The sequence below is a fragment of the Cherax quadricarinatus genome, chromosome 2, assembly GCF_038502225.1.
Source record: "Cherax quadricarinatus isolate ZL_2023a chromosome 2, ASM3850222v1, whole genome shotgun sequence".
Taxonomy (NCBI): domain Eukaryota; kingdom Metazoa; phylum Arthropoda; class Malacostraca; order Decapoda; family Parastacidae; genus Cherax; species Cherax quadricarinatus.
The window spans coordinates 84,184,778-84,207,855 of record NC_091293.1 but is presented as its reverse complement, the minus strand read 5'-3'; the positions used below and the strand labels follow the sequence as shown (position 1 = coordinate 84,207,855).

The window sequence follows — 23,078 nt, the reverse complement described above, 5'->3', positions numbered from 1 at the left end:
AACTGAACTTCTCCAGGCTATGGAACTGAACTTCTCCAGGCTGAGGGACTGACAACCTCAAATTCTACGACTTCAAGGGTGATGGACTGATTACATCGTCTTCACATCTCCACTGCTCCTGCCTACTTTCTGTATTCGACTGAAGAAGCCTACTGTGTAGGCAAAACGTTTCGGAATAAAGTTGCCTAACTGTTGCCTATGTGTCTTACCTACCATTATTATAGTATACACATTTTATCTGATGTTGGACTAGAGAAAATGTTATTCTTGCCGTCACTCGTACAAGTCATCTAGCTACCACATCTCATATTTATGTTAATTTACTCTACTGTGGGGTGTATTTATCATATTTATATGTTACGTATCATGTTTATTATATAATTTTGAAAATATATCATAGATGGATTAATGAAAATGTGTATATTAACATAATATATGACATTTAATGAGACTCAGTGATTATTATTGAGTATTATCATCATTACTAATATGGCATCTCAAGACATAAGACACACTTACTGATTTTAACTTTTTCACTGTTGAGACCCCTGATCCTGAATTCTCTCTCAGTGTTGATGAATTAAAAAAAAAAAAAAAAAAAAAAATTCTTATGAAATGATAATCTTTTCCTGATGGTTATGACACCAAAAGTACGTAATTTGGTGGAAAACTTACAGAATTACATTCTTGCGAAGTTAGCGGTCTTGGTGATATATACGCATCAGCGATTTCGCCCACACTGAGCCCTATTTTTGGCCAATTCCATTGTTCCAGTTGACCAAACTCATAGATATATTTTTAGAACTGCATTTGTTCTATCTAACACTACATTAATGAATTAATGGATTAATGAAAATGTGTATATTAACATAATATATGACATTTAATGAGACTCAGTGATTATTATTGAGTATTATCATCATTACTAATATGGCATCTCAAGACATAAGACACACTTACTGATTTTAACTTTTTCACTGTTGAGACCCCTGATCCTGAATTCTCTCTCAGTGTTGATGAATTAAAAAAAAAAAAAAAAAAAAAAAATTCTTATGAAATGATAATCTTTTCCTGATGGTTATGACACCAAAAGTACGTAATTTGGTGGAAAACTTACAGAATTACATTCTTGCGAAGTTAGCGGTCTTGGTGATATATACGCATCAGCGATTTCGCCCACACTGAGCCCTATTTTTGGCCAATTCCATTGTTCCAGTTGACCAAACTCATAGATATATTTTTAGAACTGCATTTGTTCTATCGACTGAGTACAAGAAACCTCCCATTTACTGATTTCAACTACCCAATAAAGTGGTCAGAAATTGGCAATTTGACCAATTTCAAGCAAATTTCAAAATAGATTCCGGAATAAATAATGAAGACATTCCTGGCACTAAAATAACGTTTTCTCTGTTCATTAGTCACGTCTCCAGGCCCCTCTTATATTACTCTTGCTTTCCATTTTGAATTTTTATTCTCACAAAAATAGAAGATTTACTGTTATGCAGACTACTGCATTATTATATAATTGTATACATAATGCCAACCCACTTGTGACTGCGTATCAGACTGGCCTGTTGGACATGTATTAGACGGTGATGTCATTTGTTTACTCTTGAACATCGGCAAATATTGAACATTTCTGCTACTTTGAACTCAATTTCAAGGTACTAATCATTGTGAAACCAATCAAAATCATCTCTATTACTGTGATACATCTTCCATTCCATCAAATGAGACCAAGAAAAGGGGAATACAACCATAAACATCATATAAAAATACACCTCAAAGTCAGTGAAGTAATCCAAAAACACAATTTTTTTTTTCTCATTATGCACTGTAGCTGCAAGATTTGTTTTATACTGTGCACACTGACCACGCAGACCCATTCTCTCACATGTAGGTCTACCAGTTTTCTCCTGCTAGATTGGAAGCCACTAGAATTTTGGGGTATTAATACTTCACCAACACTGGCTCTAAGACGTATCTATACGGCACCAACAGTGAAAGGGTTAATATGTACCTGCATGCCAGCATAGTGTGTAAGTATATTTAGGTATAGGTATACATAAAATATGAAATAACTTTTAAAAGCACTTGGAATTTTGGAAAGTTTCCAGACATAATGGAGAGACGTGGTGTTCACGGATCCCACAGAGAATGTAAATAAACCGGGTGGGGCGCAGTGACTGAATTAAAAATTCAGGTGGGGGGGGGGGGGGGAGGCCATATAGTGAGTCTTGGTCATAATTTGAAATGTCCCTATTAGCGGAATGCCATAAAGCGGGGCCCTACGTATATCATTCACTCTTCCTGTTTCACCATGCTACATATATCATCTACACTGCTTGTTTATCATGTTGCATACATCATCCCCACTGCATGTTTTATCGTGCTGCATATATCTATTCAACAAGTTTCACCATGCTGCATGTATCATCCACTCTGCTTGTTTCATCATGCTGCATGTATCATCCACTCTGCTTGTTTCACCATGCTGCATGTATCATCCACTCTGCTTGTTTCATCATGCTGCATGTATCATCCACTCTCCTTGTTTCATCATGCTGCATGTATCATCCACTCTGCTTGTTTCATCATGCTGCATGTATCATCCACTGTGCTTGTTTCACCATGCTGCATGTATCATCCACTCTGCTTATCATCCACTCTGCTTGTTTCATCATGCTGCACGTATCATCCACTCTGCTTGTTTCATCATGATGCATGTATCATCCACTCTGCTTGTTTCACCATGCTGCATGTATCATCCACTCTGCTTGTTTCATCATGCTGCATGTATCATCCACTCTGCTTGTTTCATCATGCTGCATGTATCATCCACTCTGCTTGTTTCACCATGCTGCATGTATCATCCACTCTGCTTGTTTCATCATGCTGCATGTATCATCCACTCTGCTTGTTTCACCATGCTGCATGTATCATCCACTCTGCTTGTTTCACCATGCTGCATGTATCATCCACTCTGCTTGTTTCATCATGCTGCATGTATCATCCACTCTGCTTGTTTCACCATGCTGCATGTATCATCCACTCTGCTTGTTTCACCATACTGCATGTATCATCCACTCTGCTTGTTTCACCATGCTGCATGTATCATCCACTCTGCTTGTTTCACCATGCTGCATGTATCATCCACTCTGCTTGTTTCATCATGCTGCATGTATCATCCACTCTGCTTGTTTCATCATGCTGCATGTATCATCCACTCTGCTTGTTTCACCATGCTGCATGTATCATCCACTCTGCTTGTTTCATCATGCTGCATGTATCATCCACTCTGCTTGTTTCATCATGCTGCATGTATCATCCACTCTGCTTGTTTCATCATGCTGCATATATCATCCACTCTGCTTGTTTCACCATGCTGCATGTATCATCCACTCTGCTTGTTTCATCATGCTGCATGTATCATCCACTCTGCTTGTTTCACCATGCTGCATGTATCATCCACTCTGCTTGTTTCATCATGCTGCATATATCATCCACTCTGCTTGTTTCACCATGCTGCATATATCATCCACTCTGCTTGTTTCATCATGCTGCATGTATCATCCACTCTGCTTGTTTCATCATGCTGCATATATCATCCACTCTGCTTGTTTCACCATGCTGCATATAACATTTCAAATCATCCACTTAGTGCAATAAAAGTGAAAAATTCTGAAACATAATATATATAAAAACTAAAAAATCATAAACTAGCCCAAACTGATTTGCAAATTAAAACAATTATTAAATAAAGAATGAGATAAAAATATGCAATATATATAAAAGAAAAAGGGATGGAGAAAAAGAGCTTAATGCACCAGACATTGGAAACAGCCTTTATTTTGTCTAGATTATTATAGATGTCGTACCTGTCAAGATGACTATGGGCAAGGTGGTCTTGGTGAATGTCTCCTTTGTATACATGTCTAATGCAAATACAGGGTATAACTTCTCGCAGTACTGATTTTCTTGCACTATGTACTTTAACTTACCCTAACTACACCAAGCACAATTATCAAATGATCTCTAATATTACTAGAATGCTTTGAGAGTAGATTTTGCGAGAAGTCACACCTCTTAAGCAATAAAAAAAAAAAAAAAGGATTTTGTCACTGATACAAGGATTAACTTATGTTCACAAAACTGAATAAAAGATACACAAGATGGATGTTCCGAGTTTTCTCATATGATCACTATCTTCAACAATTCTAGTTTTTTATGTATATCTACAATAATGAATGAAAACTGTGTGTGTTTGATTAAACACACATCAAATAATAATGTAAAAAAAAAAAAAAAAAAAACTTACACAAATGATACATTTGTGTATCAAATTTTGAATACAATAATACATTATTACAAGATGTAAAGCTTTTAAAGTTATTTTCAGCTGAAAAGTGAAAATATTATTCAGTGACAAAATCCTTGGTGTCACCCTCATTAATGATGATGCTACATAAAACAATAATTGTAATGAATGTATCTGATCAATCACTACAGTAGAAAATAAGACTATTAATGAGGGTAAGAAAAATATATAACAATCATGTGCAAAATAAATACATGTGACGAACATACCTGATTCCCTCTTAAGATTCTTGTGTTCGGAACAGAAACATCGTTCTGGAATGGTTTTTTGGATATCTCTACGTCTGAATCGTCATCATCATCTGGATCAATCTTCAACATAAGTGCTTTAAACTGGAGGAGAAAAAGCAATGATAAAAACTTCTAATTATTTTAAACTGTAATGAAATAGAATGGAAAACTCCTTCCCCTTGCACAATTCGTGTGCATATATTACAAAAAATAAGTTGACTAAGATGTTTCACAGTGATTATTTCACTTATCCACTAAATCTCCAGTTACTATTATACTTTCACTTATAAATCCTCTTAAGTACGCAGTCTCTACACTTTCCACATATATTCTACTGCATTCTCCTTATACGTTAATTAACTCAATTTTGGACTAAATTTATGCTCAAGTTATACGTCTGCTCCACTTCCCATTTCCATCTACATATTATAAATCTGTACTCAAGCTTCCTGAGTCTTTTAACGATGAAATTACGAAAATTTACAGGGCCTACTTTTAACCTCTCTGTACTTGGAAAACTAGTCCTAGACTCAAATTTATAACAAAAAGTTTTGAATAAATATGCCTTTATCCAGACATCTTACCTAAACTTTAGTGTAAAGAGTAAAGTTGACAGTATCTTGTTAAGCAACAGTCAAGCTGACATTATCTTGTAAGCAACAGTCAAGTTGACAGTATCTTGTTAAGCAACAGTCAAGTTGACATTATCATGTAAGCAACAGTCAAGTTGACATTATCTTGTTAAGCAACAGTCAAGTTGACAATATTTTGTTAAGCAACAGTCAAGTTGACAATATTTTGTTAAGCAACAGTCAAGTTGACAATATCTTGTAAGTAACAGTCAAGTTGACAATATTTTGTAAGCAACAGTCAAGTTGACATTATCTTGTTAAACAACAGTCAAGTTGACATTATCTTGTTAAGCAACAGTCAAGTTGACAATATCTTGCTAAGCAACAGTCAAGTTTACATTATCTTGTTAAACAACAGTCAAGTTGACATTATCTTGTTAAGCAACAGTCAAGTTGACAATATCTTGCTAAGCAACAGTCAAGTTGACATTATCTTGTTAAACAACAGTCAAGTTGACATTATCTTGTTAAGCAACAGTCAAGTTGACAATATCTTGTTAAGCAACAGTCAAGTTGACATTATCTTGTTAAGCAACAGTCAAGTTTACATTATCTTGTTAAGCAACAGTCAAGTTGACATTATCTTGTTAAGCAACAGTCAAGTTGACAATATCTTGTACACAACTGTCAAATTGTTTTCTTACAATTTTGTAATCACAAAAGTTACTTTAACTATATTACACACCTTTTGTGCTGAACATAAAATACTGTTGCTAATGTGAAATATGGCATTCATGCTCTGAAGTATAATAAAATAGGATTTCTTCCAACTTGCTACATGACAAAGAATTACCTATACTCAAACACAGCTGAATCCAATCAAAATATTTAGAGCATATTGGTTTATGAAATATGAACATGTTTACTATAATCAAAACACTATCCCAGAAAATATATATTTTCATTCATTACTAATTGTTTGGAATGAACAGCATTATTATTATTATTATTATAAAGCTTGGGTTTGCATTATTCATCAAGATTGCATTAATGGTAGAGGTTAATCATCTACATAATTATAACAAAATTTACTGTGAAAAGCCTAAAACTGTGGCACTTACATTGAGGTACTGGTTAATGAGGTCAATCTTTGGCCTAGTATCATCTACAGAATCAATGTCTTGGCTTGGCTCCTCTTTTAACCGCTTGAGTATTGGCTTGGGGTTAAACTTGGCTGAACTTTTTCTAGATGAACTTTTTTCATACTGTTTTGAAGTATCGGAGGGAGAATACTGTGTTATTTTTCTGTGGAAAGAAAACACCTATGTAGATATTTGTAGCTGTACAACTTACTATTTATTATCACCCATCTCAAAAAAAAAAAAAAAAAAAAAAAAAAAAAAAAAAAAAAAAAAAAAAAAAAAATTAGAAGTTTGCATTTAAATAAAACAATAGTCAACTTAAATAATTTTTTTTTTAATACTAGCCATCTCCCAATGAGGCATGGTGCCATCATTCACTATCACTGCCTTGCAGAGGCACACACATTACACTGTAGATGCCTCTCCAACCTATAAATATTTCGCCACTAGAGTGCAGGTACTGTACCTCCCACCTTCTAGACTCAAGTCCAGCTAACCATTTCCCTTAATTCCTTCACAGAATGTTACCATGCTCACACACTAACAACTCAAGTCCCAAAAATCATTTGCCCCTACTCCTAACAAGTTCCCACACACCTGCTGCATGTCCAAGCCCTTGACACACAAAACAACCTCTACTCCCTCCTTCCAACCCTTTATAGGAAAACCCTTACCCTGCCTTACCTCCGCAACAGATTTACACACCCCTCAAGTCATCCTAATTTGCTCCATCCTCTCTAAATGTCCAAACCATCTTAACAACCCCTCTTCAGCCATCTGGATAATACTTTTAGTAATTCTTCACCTTCTCCTCATTTCCAAATAACAAATTATCTGTATAATATTTATGTCACTTAGACACGACTCCACTGCCTCCAACCTTCTCGCTGCAACATTCATAACCCGTGCTTCACGCCCATATAAATGTTGGTACTATATTCTCATACATTCCTCTTTTTGCCACCATGGATAACATTCTTTGTCTCCAGAGATCCCTCAGCATACCACTTACCTTTCTCTCATCATCAATTCTATGGTTCACCTCGTCTTTCATATACCCATTCATCAACAAGTCCACTCCCAAATGTCTGAACACATTCATTTCATCCATACTCCCTACTTCTATGACTCACGAAATCGTAATGACACGATTGCAAACAAACCATACCCCGGCCAGGATTGAACCCGCGGTCAGAGTCTCAAAACTCCAGCCCGTCGCGTTAGCCACTAGACCAGCTAGCCACAATAAGATTCGTCCAACTAGGTATATTTCTACACCATAGGAAGGTTAGCACAGGCACCACTGTGACCACAAATGCAAGTTTTTACAGACGAACCTCCAGCTAGTGTGGCCGTGACGAACTCTAGCTCAAGTCCCTTCACTGCCGTCAACATGACTCACGAAATCGTAATGACACGATTGCAAACAAACCATACCCCGGCCGGGATTGAACCCGCGGTCAGAGAGTCTCAAAACTCCAGCCCGTCGTGTTAGCCACTAGACCAGCTAGCCACAATAAGATTCGTCCAACTAGGTATATTTCTACACCATAGGAAGGTTAGCACAGGCACCACTGTGACCACAAATGCAAGTTTTTACAGACAAATCTCCAGCTAGCGTGGCCGTGACGAACTCTAGCTCAAGTCCCTTCACTTTGAGATTCTCTGACCGCGGGTTAAATCCCGGCCGGGGTATGGTTTGTTTGTTTGACTGATACACTCTTGAAGTCATTCTGTTTCGCTCCATTCTCTCTACATGTCCGAACCACTTCAACAACCCTTCCTCAGCCCTCTGGCCAACAGTTTTGGCAATCCCGCACCTCCTCCTAACTTCCAAACTACGAACTCTCTGCAATATATTCACACCACACATTGCCCTCAGACATGACATCTTCACTGCCTCCAGCCTTCTCCTCGCTGCAACATTCATCGCCCATGCTTCACAGCCATATAGGAGTGTTGGTAAAACTATACTCTCAATACATTCCCCTCTTTGCCTCCAAGGACAAAGTTCTTTGTCTCCACAGACTCCTAAGTGCGCCACTCACCCTTTTCCCCTCATCAATTCTATGATTCACCTCATCTTTCATAGACCCATCCGCTGACACGTACACTCCCAAATATCTGAATGCATTCACCTCTTCCATACTCTCTCCCTCCAATCTGATATCCAATCTTTCATCACCTAATCTTTTTGTTATCCTCATAACCTTACTCTTTCCTGTATTCACTTTTAATTTTCTTCTTTTACATTTTTTTTTTTCAACAAGTCGGCCGTCTCCCACCGAGGCAGGGTGACCCAAAAAAGAAAGAAAATCCCCAAAAAGAAAATACTTTCATCATCATTCAACACTTTCACCACACTCGCACATTATCACTGTTTTTCCAGAGATGCTCAGAATACAACAGTTTAGAAGCATACACATATAAAGATACACAACATATCCCTCCAAACTGCCAATATCTTTTACATACCCTACCAAATTCATTCACCAACCTCTGCAACTTCTCTTCAGAATCTCCCAAGAGCACAGTGTCATCAGCAAAGAGCAACTGTGACAACTCCCACTTTGTGTGTGACTCTATATCTTTTAACTCTACGCCTCTTGCCAAGACCCTCGCATTTACTTCTCTTACAACCCCATCTATAAATATATTAAACAACCACGGTGACATCACACATCCTTGTCTAAGGCCTACTTTTACTGGGAAATAATCTCCCTCTTTCCTACATACTCTAACTTGAGCCTCACTCTCCTCGTAAAAACTCTTCACTGCTTTCAGTAACCTACCTCCTATACCATACACCTGCAACATCTGCCACATTGCCCCCCTATCCACCCTGTCATATGCCTTTTCCAAATCCAAAAATGCCACAAAAACCTCTTTAGACTTATCTAAATACTGTTCACTTATATGTTTCACTGTAAACACCTGGTCCACACACCCCCTACCTTTCTTAAAGCCTTCTTGTTCATCTGCTATCCTATTCTCCATCTTACTCTTAATTCTTTCAAAAATAACTCTACCATACACTTTACCAGGTGTACTCAACAGACTTATCCCCCTATAATTTTTGCAGTCTCTTTTGTCCCCTTTGCCTTTATACAAAGGAAACTATGCATGCTCTCTGCCAATCCCTAGGTACCTTACCCTCTTCCATACATTTATTAAATAATAGCACCAGCCACTCCAAAACTATATCCCCACCTTCTTTTAACATTTCTATCTTTATCCAATCAATCCCAGCTGCCTTACCCCCTTTCATTTTACCTACTGCCTCACAAACTTCCCCCCCACTCACAACTGGCTCTTCCTCACTCCTACCCTCCAAAATTTGTCCACCAACCTTTGCAACTTCTCTTCAGAATCACCCAAAAGCATAGTGTCAAAGGCAAAAACAAATTGTGATAATTCCCATTTTATTGTCACTGACAAAAAAGAAATTGTGATAACTCCCATTTTATATTAGATTCTGCATATTTTAATTCCATATCTCTCCCCAACACCCGAGCACTCACTTCTTTTACAACCCATCTATATATATGTTAAACAATCATAGTGACAATACACATCCCTGTCTAAGGAGTACTTTTAATGAAAAATAATCTCCCTCTCTCCTACACAACCTAACCTGAGCCTCACACTCCCCAGAAAAACCTCTTAATATCATTCAGTAACATAACACCTATTCCATATGTTTGGATCATCTGCCACATTGCTTCCCTATCCACCCTATCATATGCCTTTACTAAACCCATGTAAGTGAGGTAAACCTCCCTAACTAAATATTTGTTCTATTATATGCTTCAACATAAACTCTTGATCTGCAAGTGACACTGAGCTGAAAAAGAAAGTTTCTCTAGTCAGTCCCTGCTCACTGATGCAACACACTCAGCCAATATCATGAATGCTTAGCCACTCTACTCCAGCGATACATTAGCTGGCGCTAAATTATTTAAGAGAATTCCCTCCTGCTCAGTACAGCATCATAACCTAGTGTTTTAACCCATAAACTGTCCAAATGTAGATCTACATTTGCTCGCGTAGTGCTCTAAACATAGATCTACATTTTTTTTTACTTTGTTTCTTATGGAGAAAATCAAAATTAGAGCGCTACACGCGCAAACATAGATCTACGTTTGGAGAGTTTAAGGGTTGATCACAACACAATATTATATCAGTGTTCTTGAACTGTTTTCTTCATAAATTAACAGTGATTTAGTGAACTCCTTAATTAATACACTGTGAATGAGTGACTGTGGCAATGTGCTGTGTGTGTGTGTGTGTGTGTGTGTGTGTGTGTGTGTGTGTGTGTGTGTGTGTGTGTGTGTGTGTGTGTGTGTGTGTGTGTGTGTGTGTGTGTGTGAGTGTGTGAGTGTGAGTGTGAGTGTGTGTGTGTGTGAGTGTGTGAGTGTGAGTGTGTGAGTGTGTGAGTGTGTGAGTGTGTGAGTGTGAGAGTGTGAGAGTGTGTGAGAGTGTGTGAGTGTGTGAGTGTGTGAGTGTGTGAGTGTGTGTGTGTGTGTGTGTGTGTGTGTGTGTGTGTGTGTGTGTGTGTGTGTGTGTGTGTGTGTGTGTGTGTGTGTGTGTGTGTGTGTGTGTGTGTGTGTGTGCGTGCATGCGCACGTGCACCTAATTGTACTCACCTAATTGTGGTTGCAGGGGTCGAGACTTAGCTCCTGGCCCCACCTCTTCACTGAGTGCTATTAAGCCCTCTCTCTTCCTGCTCCATGAGCTTTATCATACCACATCTTAAAGCTATGTATGGTTCCTGCCTCCACTACCTCACTTGCTAGGCTATTCCCCTTCCTGACTACTCTATGACTGAAGAAATGCTTCCTAACATCCCTTAGACTCATCTGGGTCTTCAACTTCCAATTGGCCCCCAAACCTTGATAGGGAGTGCAGTAAGCTGTTATGGGATGAAAATGTTGTGATAATGGGAGATTTTAACTTTAGACAAATTGATTGGAATAATATGACAGGAAATCTTGAGTCTAATGACTTTCTTGATATGGTTCAGAATTGCTTTTTAGAACAGGCTGTGACAGAGCCAACTAGAGTAAACAATCTGCTTGACTTGGTTCTTTCCAACAAAGATTCACTAATTAATAATCTTGAGGTTAATGATGAGCTTGGGGAAAGTGATCACAAATCACTTAGTTTCAATATATCATGGAATTACCCAGATAACTGCAATCAAATCTCTGTCCCAGATTTTTGCTTGGCCGACTTCATGGGACTGAAAAATTACTTGGGTGGGCTAAATTGGGATGTCCTGACTATGGGTCAGGTAGGTGATCTTGGTTACCAATATGACATTTTTCAGAGCATAGTTCTAGCTGCCCAGACAACTTTTGTTCTGAGTAGGGAAATTAGATCTAACAAAATTGATCCCAAATGGATGAACAATAGATTAAAATATCTCATTGGTCAAAAGAGAGGCATATATAGGCGTATCAAAAGAGGGGATGGGCAGTTAAGAAATCAATATATTCAATTAGAGAGAGAAATAAAGAAAGGAATAAGAAAAGCAAAAAGGGATTATGAGGCTAAGGTCGCAAGGGATTCAAAGACTAACCCAAAAGGGTTCTTTCAGGTATACAGAAGTAAGATTAGGGACAAGATTGGCCCACTTAAGAGTAACTCTGGTCAGATCACTGAGAGTGATAAGGATTGTGTGAAATTCTCAATATCTACCTCTCAGTTTTCACCCAGGAAAATACTAGCGATATTCCTGAAATAATAGGTTATGTAGAACAGGATGATGATAAAACTATGCACAATTGCAGTAACTAGTGACATGGTCCTCAGACAAATAGAGAAACTAAAACCTAACAAATCCCCAGGTCCTGATGAGCTGTTTGCAAGGGTTTTAAAGGAATGTAAAGAGGAACTTAGCATACTATTGGCTAATCTTTTTAACATATCACTACAAACTGGCATAGTGCCTGATAAGTGGAAAATGGCAAATGTAATACCTATTTACAAGGCAGGTGACAAGTCCCTGGCTTTTAACTATAGACCAATAAGCCTTACCTCCACAGTGGCAAAATTTATGGAATCAATAATTGCTGAAGAAATTCGTAGCCATCTTGATAGGCACAGATTGATTAATGAATCTCAACACGGTTTTACAAAGGGGCGTTCCTGTCTTACGAATTTACTAACTTTTTTCACTAAGGTTTTTGAGGAGGTAGATCATGGTAATGAATATGATATTGTGTATATGGACTTCAGTAAGGCTTTCGATAGAGTTCCATACCAGAGGCTATTGAGGAAACTTAAGGCACACGGAATAGGAGGAGAAAGTTTTTCCTGGGTAGAGGCATGGCTGACAAATAGACAGCAGAGTGTTTGCATAAATGGGTAGAAATCAGAATGGGGGCATGTCACAAGCGGTGTTCCTCAGGGCTCAGCATTGGGCCTGTTGTTGTTCACAATTTACATAAACGACATAGATGAGGGAATAAATAGCGACATAAGCAAATTTGCTGATGACACCAAAATAGGCCGTCTAATTCATTCTAATGAGGACACTAGAGCACTCCAGGATGATTTGAATAGACTGATGCAATGGTCGAAGTGGCAGATGCAGTTTAATATTGACAAATGCAAAGTTCTAAATGTTAGACAGGTACATAACCATGCCACATATAAACTAAATAATGTAGATCTTAATACTACTGATTGCAAAAAGGATTTAGGAGTTCTGGTTAGCAGTAATCTAAAACCAAGACAACAGTGCATTAGTGTTCGCAATAAAGCTAACAGAATTCTTGGCTTCATATCTAAAAGTATAAATAATAATAGTCCTCAGGTTGTTCTTCAACTCTATATATCCTTGGTTAGGCCTCATTTAGACTATGCTGCTCAGTTCTGGTCACCGTATTACAGAATAGATATAAATACTCTGGAAAACGTACAGAGGAGGATGACAAAGATGATCCCATGTATCAGAAATCTTCCCTATGAGGATAGACTGAGGGCCCTGAATCTGCACTCTCTCGAAAGGCGTAGAATTAGGGGGGATATGATCGAGGTGTATAAATGGAAAACAGGAATAAATAAAGGGGATGTAAACAGCATGCTGAAAATTTCCAGCCAAGACAGGACTCGCAGCAATGGTTTCACGTTTGAAAAATTCAGATTCAGGAAGGATATAGGAAAGCACTGGTTTGGTAATAGAGTTGTGGATGAGGGGAACAAACTCCTGAGTACAGTTATTGAGGCTAAAATGTTGTGCAGTTTTAAAAAAAGGTTAGATAAATACATGAGTGGGTGTGGGTGGGTGTGAGTTGGACCTGACTAGCTTGTGCTGCTGGGTCTGGTGCCATGCTCCTTCCTTGAGTGGAGGTGGCCAGACTGAGTGGGTCACTGCGATAATCCGGGGGTGGGGTGGGGTGGTTTGGACCTGCTCTGCATGGGTCAGTAGGCCTGTTGCAGTGTTCCTTCCTTATGTTCTTATATTACCCCTTGTTTCTGTGTCCCCTCTCTGGAACATCCTGTCTCTGTCCACCTTGTCTATTAGTGTTTGCAATAAAGCTAACAGAATTCTTGGCTTCATATCTAGAAGTATAAATAATAGAAGTCCTCAGGTTGTTCTTCAACTCTATATATCCTTGGTTAGGCCTCATTTAGACTATGCTGCTCAGGGGGGTTGGGGGCATGGACCTGCTCTGCATGGGTCAGTAGGCCTGTTGCAGTGTTCCTTCCTTATGTTCTTATGTGACCCCTTGTTTCTGTGTCCCCCCTCAGGAACACCCTGTCTGTCCACCTTGTCTATTCCACACAGTATTTTGTATGTTGTTATCATGTCTCCCCTAACCTTCCTGTCATCCAGTGTGTCAGGCTGATTTCCCTTAACCTTTCTTCATAGGACATTCACCTTAGCTCTGGAACTAACCTTATCGCAAACCTTTGCACTTTCTCTAATTTCTTGACGTGCTTGATCAAGTGTGGGTTCCAAACAGGTGCTGCATACTCCAATATGGACCTGACGTACACGATGTACAGTGTCTTGAACAATTCCTTACTGAGGTATCAGAACGCTATTCTCAGGTTTGCCAGGCGCCCACATGCTGCAGCAGTTACCTGGTTGATGTGTACTTCTGGAGACGGGCTCGGTGTTATACTCACCCCAAGATCTTTCTCCTGGAGCGAGGTGTGCAGTCTTTGGCCACTGCACCTATACTCTGTTGGTGGTCTTCTTAGCCCTTCCACGATCTTCGTAACTTTGCATTTGGTGGGGTTAAATTTGAGAAGTCAGTTGCTGGACCAGGTGTCCAGCCTGTCCAGATCTCTCTGAAGTCCTACCTGATCCTCATCTGATTTAATTCTCCTCATTAACTTCACATCATCTGTGAACAGGGACACTTCTGAGTCTAACCCTTCCATCATGTCATTCACATATACCAGAAATAGCATTGGTCCTAGGACTGACCCATGTGGGACCCCGCTCGTCACAGGTGCCCACTGTGATACCTCATCACGTACCATGACTCGTTGTTGCCTCCCTGTCAGGTATTCTCTGATCCATTGCAGCGTCCTTCCTGTTATACGCGCCTGATCCTCTAGTTTCTGCACCAATCTCCTGTGAGGAACTGTGTCGAATGCCTTCTTGCAGTCCAAAAAGATGTAATCAACCCACCCCTCTCTCTCATGTCTTACTTCTGTTACTTTATCTTAAAACTCTAGTAGGTTTGCCTTCCATAAATCCGTGCTGGTTGGCGTTTATACTCTCGTTCCGTTCCAGGTGCTCCACCACTCTCCTCCTGATAACCTTCTCCATTACTTTGCATACTATGCATGTCAGTGACACTGGTCTATAGTTTAGTTCCTCTTTTCTGCTTCCTTTTTTAAATATAGGAACTACATTTGTTGTCTTCCATACTTCAGGTAGTTGCCCAGTTTCAAGGGATGTGTTGAAGATTGTGGTTATTGGCATGCACAGCATCTCTGCTTCTTCTCTAAGGACCCATGGGGAGATGTTGTCCGGTTCCATCGCCTTTGAGGTATCAAGGTCACTTAGCGGCTTCTGCACCTCCTCCTCGGTTGTTCGTATGTCATCCAACACTTGTTGGTATATTCCCTCTTGATGTTCCCTTCTGTGCTGTCTTCCCAAAGCCATTCCTGTCTCTACTGTAAAAACTTCCTTAAATCTCCTGTTTAGCTCCTCACATACCTCCTGATCATTTCTTGTGAGTTCTCCACCTTCTGTCCTCAGTCTGATCACCTGGTCTTTGACAGTTGTCTTCCTCCTGATGTGGCTATACAACAGTATCGGGTCAGTCTTGATTCTCGATGCTATGTTATTTTCATACTGTCGCTGGGCCTCCCTCCTTACCTGTGCATACTCGTTCCTGGCTCTGCGACTGATCTCCCTATTTTCATGTGTTCTCTGCCTTCCGTACTTTTTCATTCTCTATTGCACTTTGTGTGTGTGTGAAGTGTGTGTGTGTGAAGTGTGTGTGTGTGAAGTGTGTGTGTGTGTGTGTGTGTGTGAAGTGTGTGAAGTGTGTGTGTGAAGTGTGTGAAGTGTGTGTGTGTGAAGTGTGTGTGTGTGAAGTGTGTGTGTGAAGTGTGTGTGTGTGAAGTGTGTGTGTGTGAAGTGTGTGTGTGTGAAGTGTGTGTGTGAGGTGTGTGTGTGTGAGGTGTGTGTGTGTGAGGTGTGTGTGTGTGAAGTGTGTGTGTGTGAAGTGTGTGTGTGTGAAGTGTGTGTGTGTGAAGTGTGTGTGTGTGAAGTGTGTGTGTGTGAAGTGTGTGTGAAGTGTGTGAAGTGTGTGTGTGTGAAGTGTGTGTGTGTGAAGTGTGTGTGTGTGAAGTGTGTGTGTGTGTGAAGTGTGTGTGTGTAGTGTGTACTCACCTAATTGTGGTTGCAGGGGTCGAGACTCAGCTCCTGGCCCCACCTCTTCACTGATCGCTACTGGATCCTCTCTCTCTCTCTGCTTCCTGAGCTTTGTCATACCTCTTCTTAAAACTATGTATGGTTCCTGCCTCCACTACTTCACTGCTAGGCTATTCCACTTGCTGACAACTCTATGACTGAAGAAATACTTCCTAATGTCCCTGTGACTCATCTGAGTCTTCAGCTTCCAGCTGTGACCCCTTGTCCCTGTGTCCCCTCTCTGAAACATCCTATCTCTGTCCACCTTGTCTATTCCCTGCAGTATCTTGTATGTCATTATCATGTCTCCCCTGACCCTTCTGTCCTCCAGTGTCGTCAGTCCGATTTCCCTTAACCTTTCCTCACACGACATTCCCTTGAGCTCTGGGACTAGCCTTGTTGCAAACCTTTGTACTTTCTCTAACTTCTTGACGTGCTTGACCAGGTGTGGGTTCCAGACTGGTGCTGCATACTCCAGTATGGGCCTAACATACACAGTGTACAGTGTCTTGAACGATTCCTTATTAAGGTATCGGAACGCTATTCTCAGGTTTGCCAGGCGCCCGTATGCTGCAGCGGTTATTTGGTTGATGTGTGCCTCCGGTGATGTGCTCGGTGTTATGGTCACCCCAAGGTCTTTCTCCTTGAGTGAGGTCTGTAGTCTTTGTCCACCTAGCCTATGCTCTGTCTGCGGTCTTCTTTGCCCCTCCCCAATCTTCATGACTTTGCATTTGGCTGGATTGAATTCGAGAAGCCAGTTACTGGACCACATGTCCAGCCTGTCCAGGTCTCTTTGCAGTTCTGCCTCATCCTCGTCCGATTTAATTCTTCTCATCAACTTCACGTCATCTGCGAACAGGGACACTTCAGAGTCTATTCCTTCCATCATGTCGTTCACATATATCAAAAATAGCACTGGTCCTAGAACTGACCCCTGTGGGACCCCGCTCATAACAGGCGCCCACTGTGATACCTCTTCACGTACAATGACTCGTTGCTGCCTCCCTGTCAGGTATTCCCTTATCCATTGCAGTGCCCTCCCTTTTACATGCGCCTGATCCTCCAGCTTCTGCACTAATCTCTTGTGGGGAACTGTGTCAAAGGCCTTCCTGCAGTCTAGGAAAACGCAATCTACCCACCCCTCTCTCTCGTGTCTTACTTCTGTTACCTTGTCATAAAACTCCAGAGGTTTGTGATACAAGATTTGCCTTCCATGAACCCATGCTGGTTTTCATTTATAATTTTGTTCCTTTCCAGGTGTTCAACCACTCTCCTCCTGAAGTGTGTGTGAAGTGTGTGTGTGTGAAGTGTGTGTGTGTGTGTGAAGTGTGTGTGTGAAGTGTGTGTGTGTGTGTGTGTGTGTGTGTGTGTGTGTGTGTGTGTGTGTGTGTGTGTGTGTGTGTGTGTGTGTGTGTGTGTGTGTGTGTGTGTGTGTGAAGTGTGTAAAGTGTGTGTGTAAAGTGTGTGTGTAGTGTGTGTGTAGTGTGTGTAGTGTGTGTGTAGTGTGTGTGTAGTGTGTGTGTGTGTGAGTGTGTGTGTAGTGTGTGTGTAGTGTGTGTGTAGTGTGTGTGTAGTGTGTGTGTAGTGTGTGTGTAGTGTGTGTGTGTAGTGTGTGTGTGTAGTGTGTGTGTGTAGTGTGTGTGTGTAGTGTGTGTGTGTAGTGTGTGTGTGTAGTGTGTGTGTGTAGTGTGTGTGTGTAGTGTGTGTGTGTAGTGTGTGTGTAGTGTGTGTGTGTAGTGTGTGTGTGTAGTGTGTGTGTGTAGTGTGTGTGTGTAGTGTGTGTGTAGTGTGTGTGTGTGTAGTGTGTGTGAAGTGTGTGTGTGTGTAGTGTGTGTGAAGTGTGTGTGTAGTGTGTGTGAAGTGTGTATGTGTAGTGTGTGTGAAGTGTGTGTGTGTAGTGTGTGTGAAGTTTGTGTGTGTAGTGTGTGTGAAGTGTGTGTGTGTGTAGTGTGTGTGAAGTGTGTGTGTGTGTAGTGTGTGTGAAGTGTGTGTGTGTAGTGTGTGTGTAGTGTGTGTGAAGTGTGTGTGTGTGTGTGTGTGTTTGTGAAGTGTGTGTGTGTAGTGTTTGTGAAGTGTGTGTGTGTGTGTGTGTGTGTAGTGTTTGTGAAGTGTATGTGTGTGTGTGTGTGTGTGTGTGTGTGTGTAGTGTTTGTGAAGTGTGTGTGTGTGTGCGTAGTGTTTGTGAAGTGTGTGTGTGTGTGTGTGTGTGTGTGTGTGTGTGTGTGTGTGTGTGTGTGTGTGTGTGTGTGTGTGTGTGTGTGTGTGTGTGTGTGTAGTGTGTGTGTAATGTGTGTGTAGTGTGTGTGTAGTGTGTGTGTAGTGTGTGTGAAGTGTGTGTGTGCACGTGTGAAGTGTGTGAAGTGTGCGAAGTGTGTATGTGAAGTGTGTAAAGTGTGTGAAGTGTGTAAAGTGTGTGTGTAAAGTGTGTGTGTAAAGTGTGTGTGTAAAGTGTGTGTGTAAAGTGTGCATGTGTAGTGTGCGTGTGTAGTGTGCGTGTGTAGTGTGCGTGTGTAGTGTGCGTGTGTAGTGTGCGTGTGTAGTGTGCGTGTGTAGTGTGCGTGTGTAGTGTGCGTGTGTAGTGTGTGTGTGTAGTGTGTAGTGTGTGTGTGTGTGTGTGTGTGTGTGTGTGTGTGTGGGGGTGTGTTTGTGTGTTTGTCTGTGTGTTGAGTGTGTGTGTAGTGTGTGTGTAGTGTGTGTGTAGTGTGTGTGTAGTGTGTGTTTTGTGTGTGTAGTGTGTGTGTAATGTGTGTGTGTAGTGTGTGAAGTGTGCGTGTGTAGTGTGTGAAGTGTGTGTGTAGTGTGTGTGAAGTGTGTGTGTGTGTGTAGTGTGTGTGTGTAGTGTGTGTGTGTAGTGTGTGTGTGTAGTGTGTGTGTGTAGTGTGTGTGTGTAGTGTGTGTGTGTAGTGTGTGTGTGTAGTGTGTGTGTGTAGTGTGTGTGTGTAGTGTGTGTGTGTAGTGTGTGTGTGTAGTGTGTGTGTAGTGTGTGTGTAGTGTGTGTGTGTGTGTGTGTGTGTGTGTGTGTGTGTGTGTGTGTAGTGTGTGTGTAGTGTGTGTGTGTAGTGTGTGAAGTGTGTGTGTGAAGTGTGTGTGTGTAGTGTGTGAAGTGTGTGTGTGTGTGTAGTGTGTGTGTGTAGTGTGTGTGTGTAGTGTGTGTGTGTAGTGTGTGTGTGTAGTGTGTGTGTGTAGTGTGTGTGTGTAGTGTGTGTGTGTAGTGTGTGTAGTGTGTAGTGTGTGTAGTGTGTAGTGTGTAGTGTGTGTAGTGTGTGTAGTGTGTGTGTGAGGTGTGTGTGTGAGGTGTGTGTGTGAGGTGTGTGTGTGTGTGTGTGTGTGTTGTGTGTGTGTGTAGTGTGTGTGTGTAGTGTGTGTGTGTAGTGTGTGTGTGTAGTGTGTGTGTAGTGTGTGTAGTGTGTGTGTAGTGTGTGTGTAGTGTGTGTGTAGTGTGTGTGTGTAGTGTGTGAAGTGTGTGTGTGAAGTGTGTGTGTAGTGTGTGAAGTGTGTGTGTGTGTGTAGTGTGTGTGTGTAGTGTGTGTGTGTAGTGTGTGTGTGTAGTGTGTGTGTGTAGTGTGTGTGTGTAGTGTGTGTGTGTAGTGTGTGTGTGTAGTGTGTGTGTGTAGTGTGTGTGTGTAGTGTGTGTAGTGTGTAGTGTGTGTGTGTGTGTGTGTGTGTGTGTGTAGTGTGTGTGTGTGTGTGTGTGTGTGTGTGTGTAGTGTGTGTGTGTAGTGTGTGTGTGTAGTGTGTGTGTGTAGTGTGTGTGTGTAGTGTGTGTGTGTAGTGTGTAGTGTGTGTGTGTAGTGTGTGTGTGTGTAGTGTGTGTGTGTGTGTGTAGTGTGTGTGTGTAGTGTGTGTGTGTGTGTAGTGTGTGTGTGTGAAGTGTGTGTGTGAAGTGTGTGTGTGAAGTGTGTGTGTGAAGTGTGTGTGTGTAGTGTGTGTGTGTAGTGTGTGTGTGTAGTGTGTGTGTGTAGTGTGTGTGTGTAGTGTGTGTGTGTAGTGTGTGTGTGTAGTGTGTGTGATGTGTGTGAAGAGTGTGTGTGTAGTGTGTGTGAAGTGTGTGTGAAGTGTGTGTGTGTGTGTAGTGTGTGTGAAGTGTGTTTGTGTGTAGTGTGTGTGAAGTGTTTGTGTGTAGTGTGTGTGAAGTGTGTGTGTGTAGTGTTTGTGAAGTGTGTGTGTGTAGTGTGTGTGAAGTGTGTGTGTGTAGTGTGTGTGAAGTGTGTGTAGTGTGTGTGTGTAGTGTGCATGAAGTGTGTGTGTGTAGTGTGTGTGAAGTGTGTGTGAAGTGTGTGTGTGAAGTGTGTGTGTGTAGTGTGTGTGTGTAGTGTGTGTGTGTAGTGTGTGTGTGTAGTGTGTGTAGTGTGTGTGAATTGTGTGTGTGTAGTGTGTTTGTGTGTGTGTGTAGTGTTTGTGAAGTGTGTGTGTGTGAAGTGTGTGTGTGTGTGTAGTGTGTGTGTAGTGTGTGTGAAGTGTGTGTGTAGTGTGTGTGAAGTGTGTGTGTAGTGTGTGTGAAGTGTGTGTGAAGTGTGTGTGAAGTGTGTGTGAAGTGTGTGTGAAGTGTGTATGTGAAGTGTGTGAATGTGTGTGTGAAGTGTGTGTGAAGTGTGTGTGAAGTGTGGTCTTCATATGTGGTGTTGTCTTTGTGTGTGAAGTGTAGTGTAGTGTATAAGTGTCGAGAGTTGTCCTTATATATGTGTATATCGGAAAAGTGTGTGAATACACAAATAACCCACACATAGAAGAGAGGAGCTTACGACGACGTTTCAGTCTGACTTGAACCATTTACAAAGTCTGTGTGACTTTGTAAATGGTCCAAGTCGGACTGAAACATCGTCTTAAGCTCCTCTTTTCTATGTGCGGGTTATTTGTGTATTGTTCTAGTCACGGTATTGTGCCTTATTTTGTTACTGTGAATACTGGAAATACTGTGTGAATTCATTATCCCAGGTGACTTGTGCAGCAAATATGGAATGAAGAAACTTGAAAATAGTGTAGAGACATCTAAGATATCCACAATTCAGTGAGTAGATGTGACAAAATACAAACAGAAAAAAGTATTTTAAGTAAGCCTATTAGAGAGGTTGTAAGGTAGGTACATATTTGGATAATCAATAATTGCATGCAACAGTGTTAGCCTGGGGTTTTGAGAGTGAAGTTGTGTATAGAATTTAACTTGCCATTGGAGTGAACAAGATAATGATCATGAATTATAAAGAGCCTGACAACCAGCTAGTTGGCCTGAAGTTTTCAAAGATGAGAAGTACAGTGACTGCACTCAATGTGTAGTTTGGTAGATCAACACTGCAGCTGGATATATGTAATCTTCTGAGATGACAACTAGAGGAAAACATGATTAAGTAATTTTCTCTTTTGGTGAATGGTTATTTTTATTAATAACCTTTATCTAAGAATTAAGAACCAACAAGTATATCCTATAGAAAAATATTACTTTAACACACCAACCATTTCTCACAGAAGCAAGTTAAAAAAAAGTCACTATCATTCATCCAATCACTCTTGCCAGAAGTATGCAAAACATTTAAGTTATATTTTCTCCCCATTAAAAATATTTAATGCCAATTAAATACAGAATATATTGGGAGTTTATAAAATTATAAAATTAAACAATAGAGAACTTGATGATATAGAATATGAAAAGAATTTGGGAGTCATGGCAAGCAGAAATTAGAAGCCATAACAGTGTCAGTGTGCATAATAGGGCTAGCAGATAGCTTGGATTTATATCAAGAAGTGTAAGTAACAGGAGCCCCGAGGTTATACTATACCTCTATACATCATTATTAAGGCCAATAAGATTATGGAGATCAGTTCTGGTCTCCATACTATAGACTGGATATAAATGCATTGGAAAACATAGTGAGAAGGATGACAAAATTAATTCACTGTGTACAGAATCTTTCATACAAAAATTGACTGAGAGCCCTGAACATGCACTTTGTTGAAAGAAAAGCACAGAATGAAGGGAGACATGATCAAAGTATCCAAGTGGACCAGCATAAAGAAAGATGATACAAATAGGATACTGAGGATATCCAAACCAAGAAAGAACTCAAATTAATGAATTAAAAACAGATGTTTAGATTAAGAAAGCCTAGGTAAGTACTCCTTCCTAAATAGTCATCAATGAGCATAACAGTCTACCAGGTAAGGTCACTGAGGCTATAACATTAAGGAGGTGTAAAAATAGGTTCAACAAATACACGAGCAAGAAGAGTTGGATTAAGGTCACTTTCAGAATGGGTTGGACCAATATTTGAGTAAGATGGGATGGATTTGAAAAGGACCTGCCAAATATTCCTACATTCTTATGTTTTTATGTTTAATCACAAAATTGACAAATGAACAACTATTAATAGATTACTACACATAACCAGTATCAGTTAAAAAAACAAACTAGATAAACTCACCCATCAGTTATTCCGTATATCTCCTTTAAGTAGTCTTTCAACATGAGTAAGAGCAGACAACCCTGAGAAGCATTGATACAGTCTACCAGAGGAGTTAAACTTGGTGGTAGACGAGACATATATACCTCTACATCATCTTCATCATCCAGGTCATCGACATACTCAGGCTGGCCAGTTTCGGGATTGATTTTCACTTCTGCATTAGGTGGTGGTAGGAGAGCCTGATGAAATGCATGAAGCATAATAATTAATAATAATAATTACTTTTTCTAGGTAGTAGGTTGGTAGACAGCAACCACCCAGGGAGGTACTACCGTCCTACCAAGTGAGTGTAAAACGAAGCCTGTGATTGTTTTACATGATGGTAGGATTGCTGATGTCTTTTGTCTGTCTCATAAATATGCAAGATTACAGGCATGTCTTGCTACTTCTACTTACACTTAGGTCACAC

General features: G+C 40.5%; 1 protein-coding gene across 1 annotated transcript in view; it reads right to left on the bottom strand.

Moving 5' to 3' along the window:
• Nipped-B (Nipped-B cohesin loading factor) overlaps positions 1 to 23,078 on the bottom strand; it is a gene marked incomplete in the record, with an annotated part of 502,160 nt that overhangs the window by 48,293 nt on the left and 430,789 nt on the right. The window contains 3 exon segments of the mRNA XM_070089404.1: positions 4,591 to 4,713; positions 6,305 to 6,488; positions 22,628 to 22,848. Of these exon segments, the coding sequence (XP_069945505.1) occupies positions 4,591 to 4,713; positions 6,305 to 6,488; positions 22,628 to 22,848 (528 nt within the window).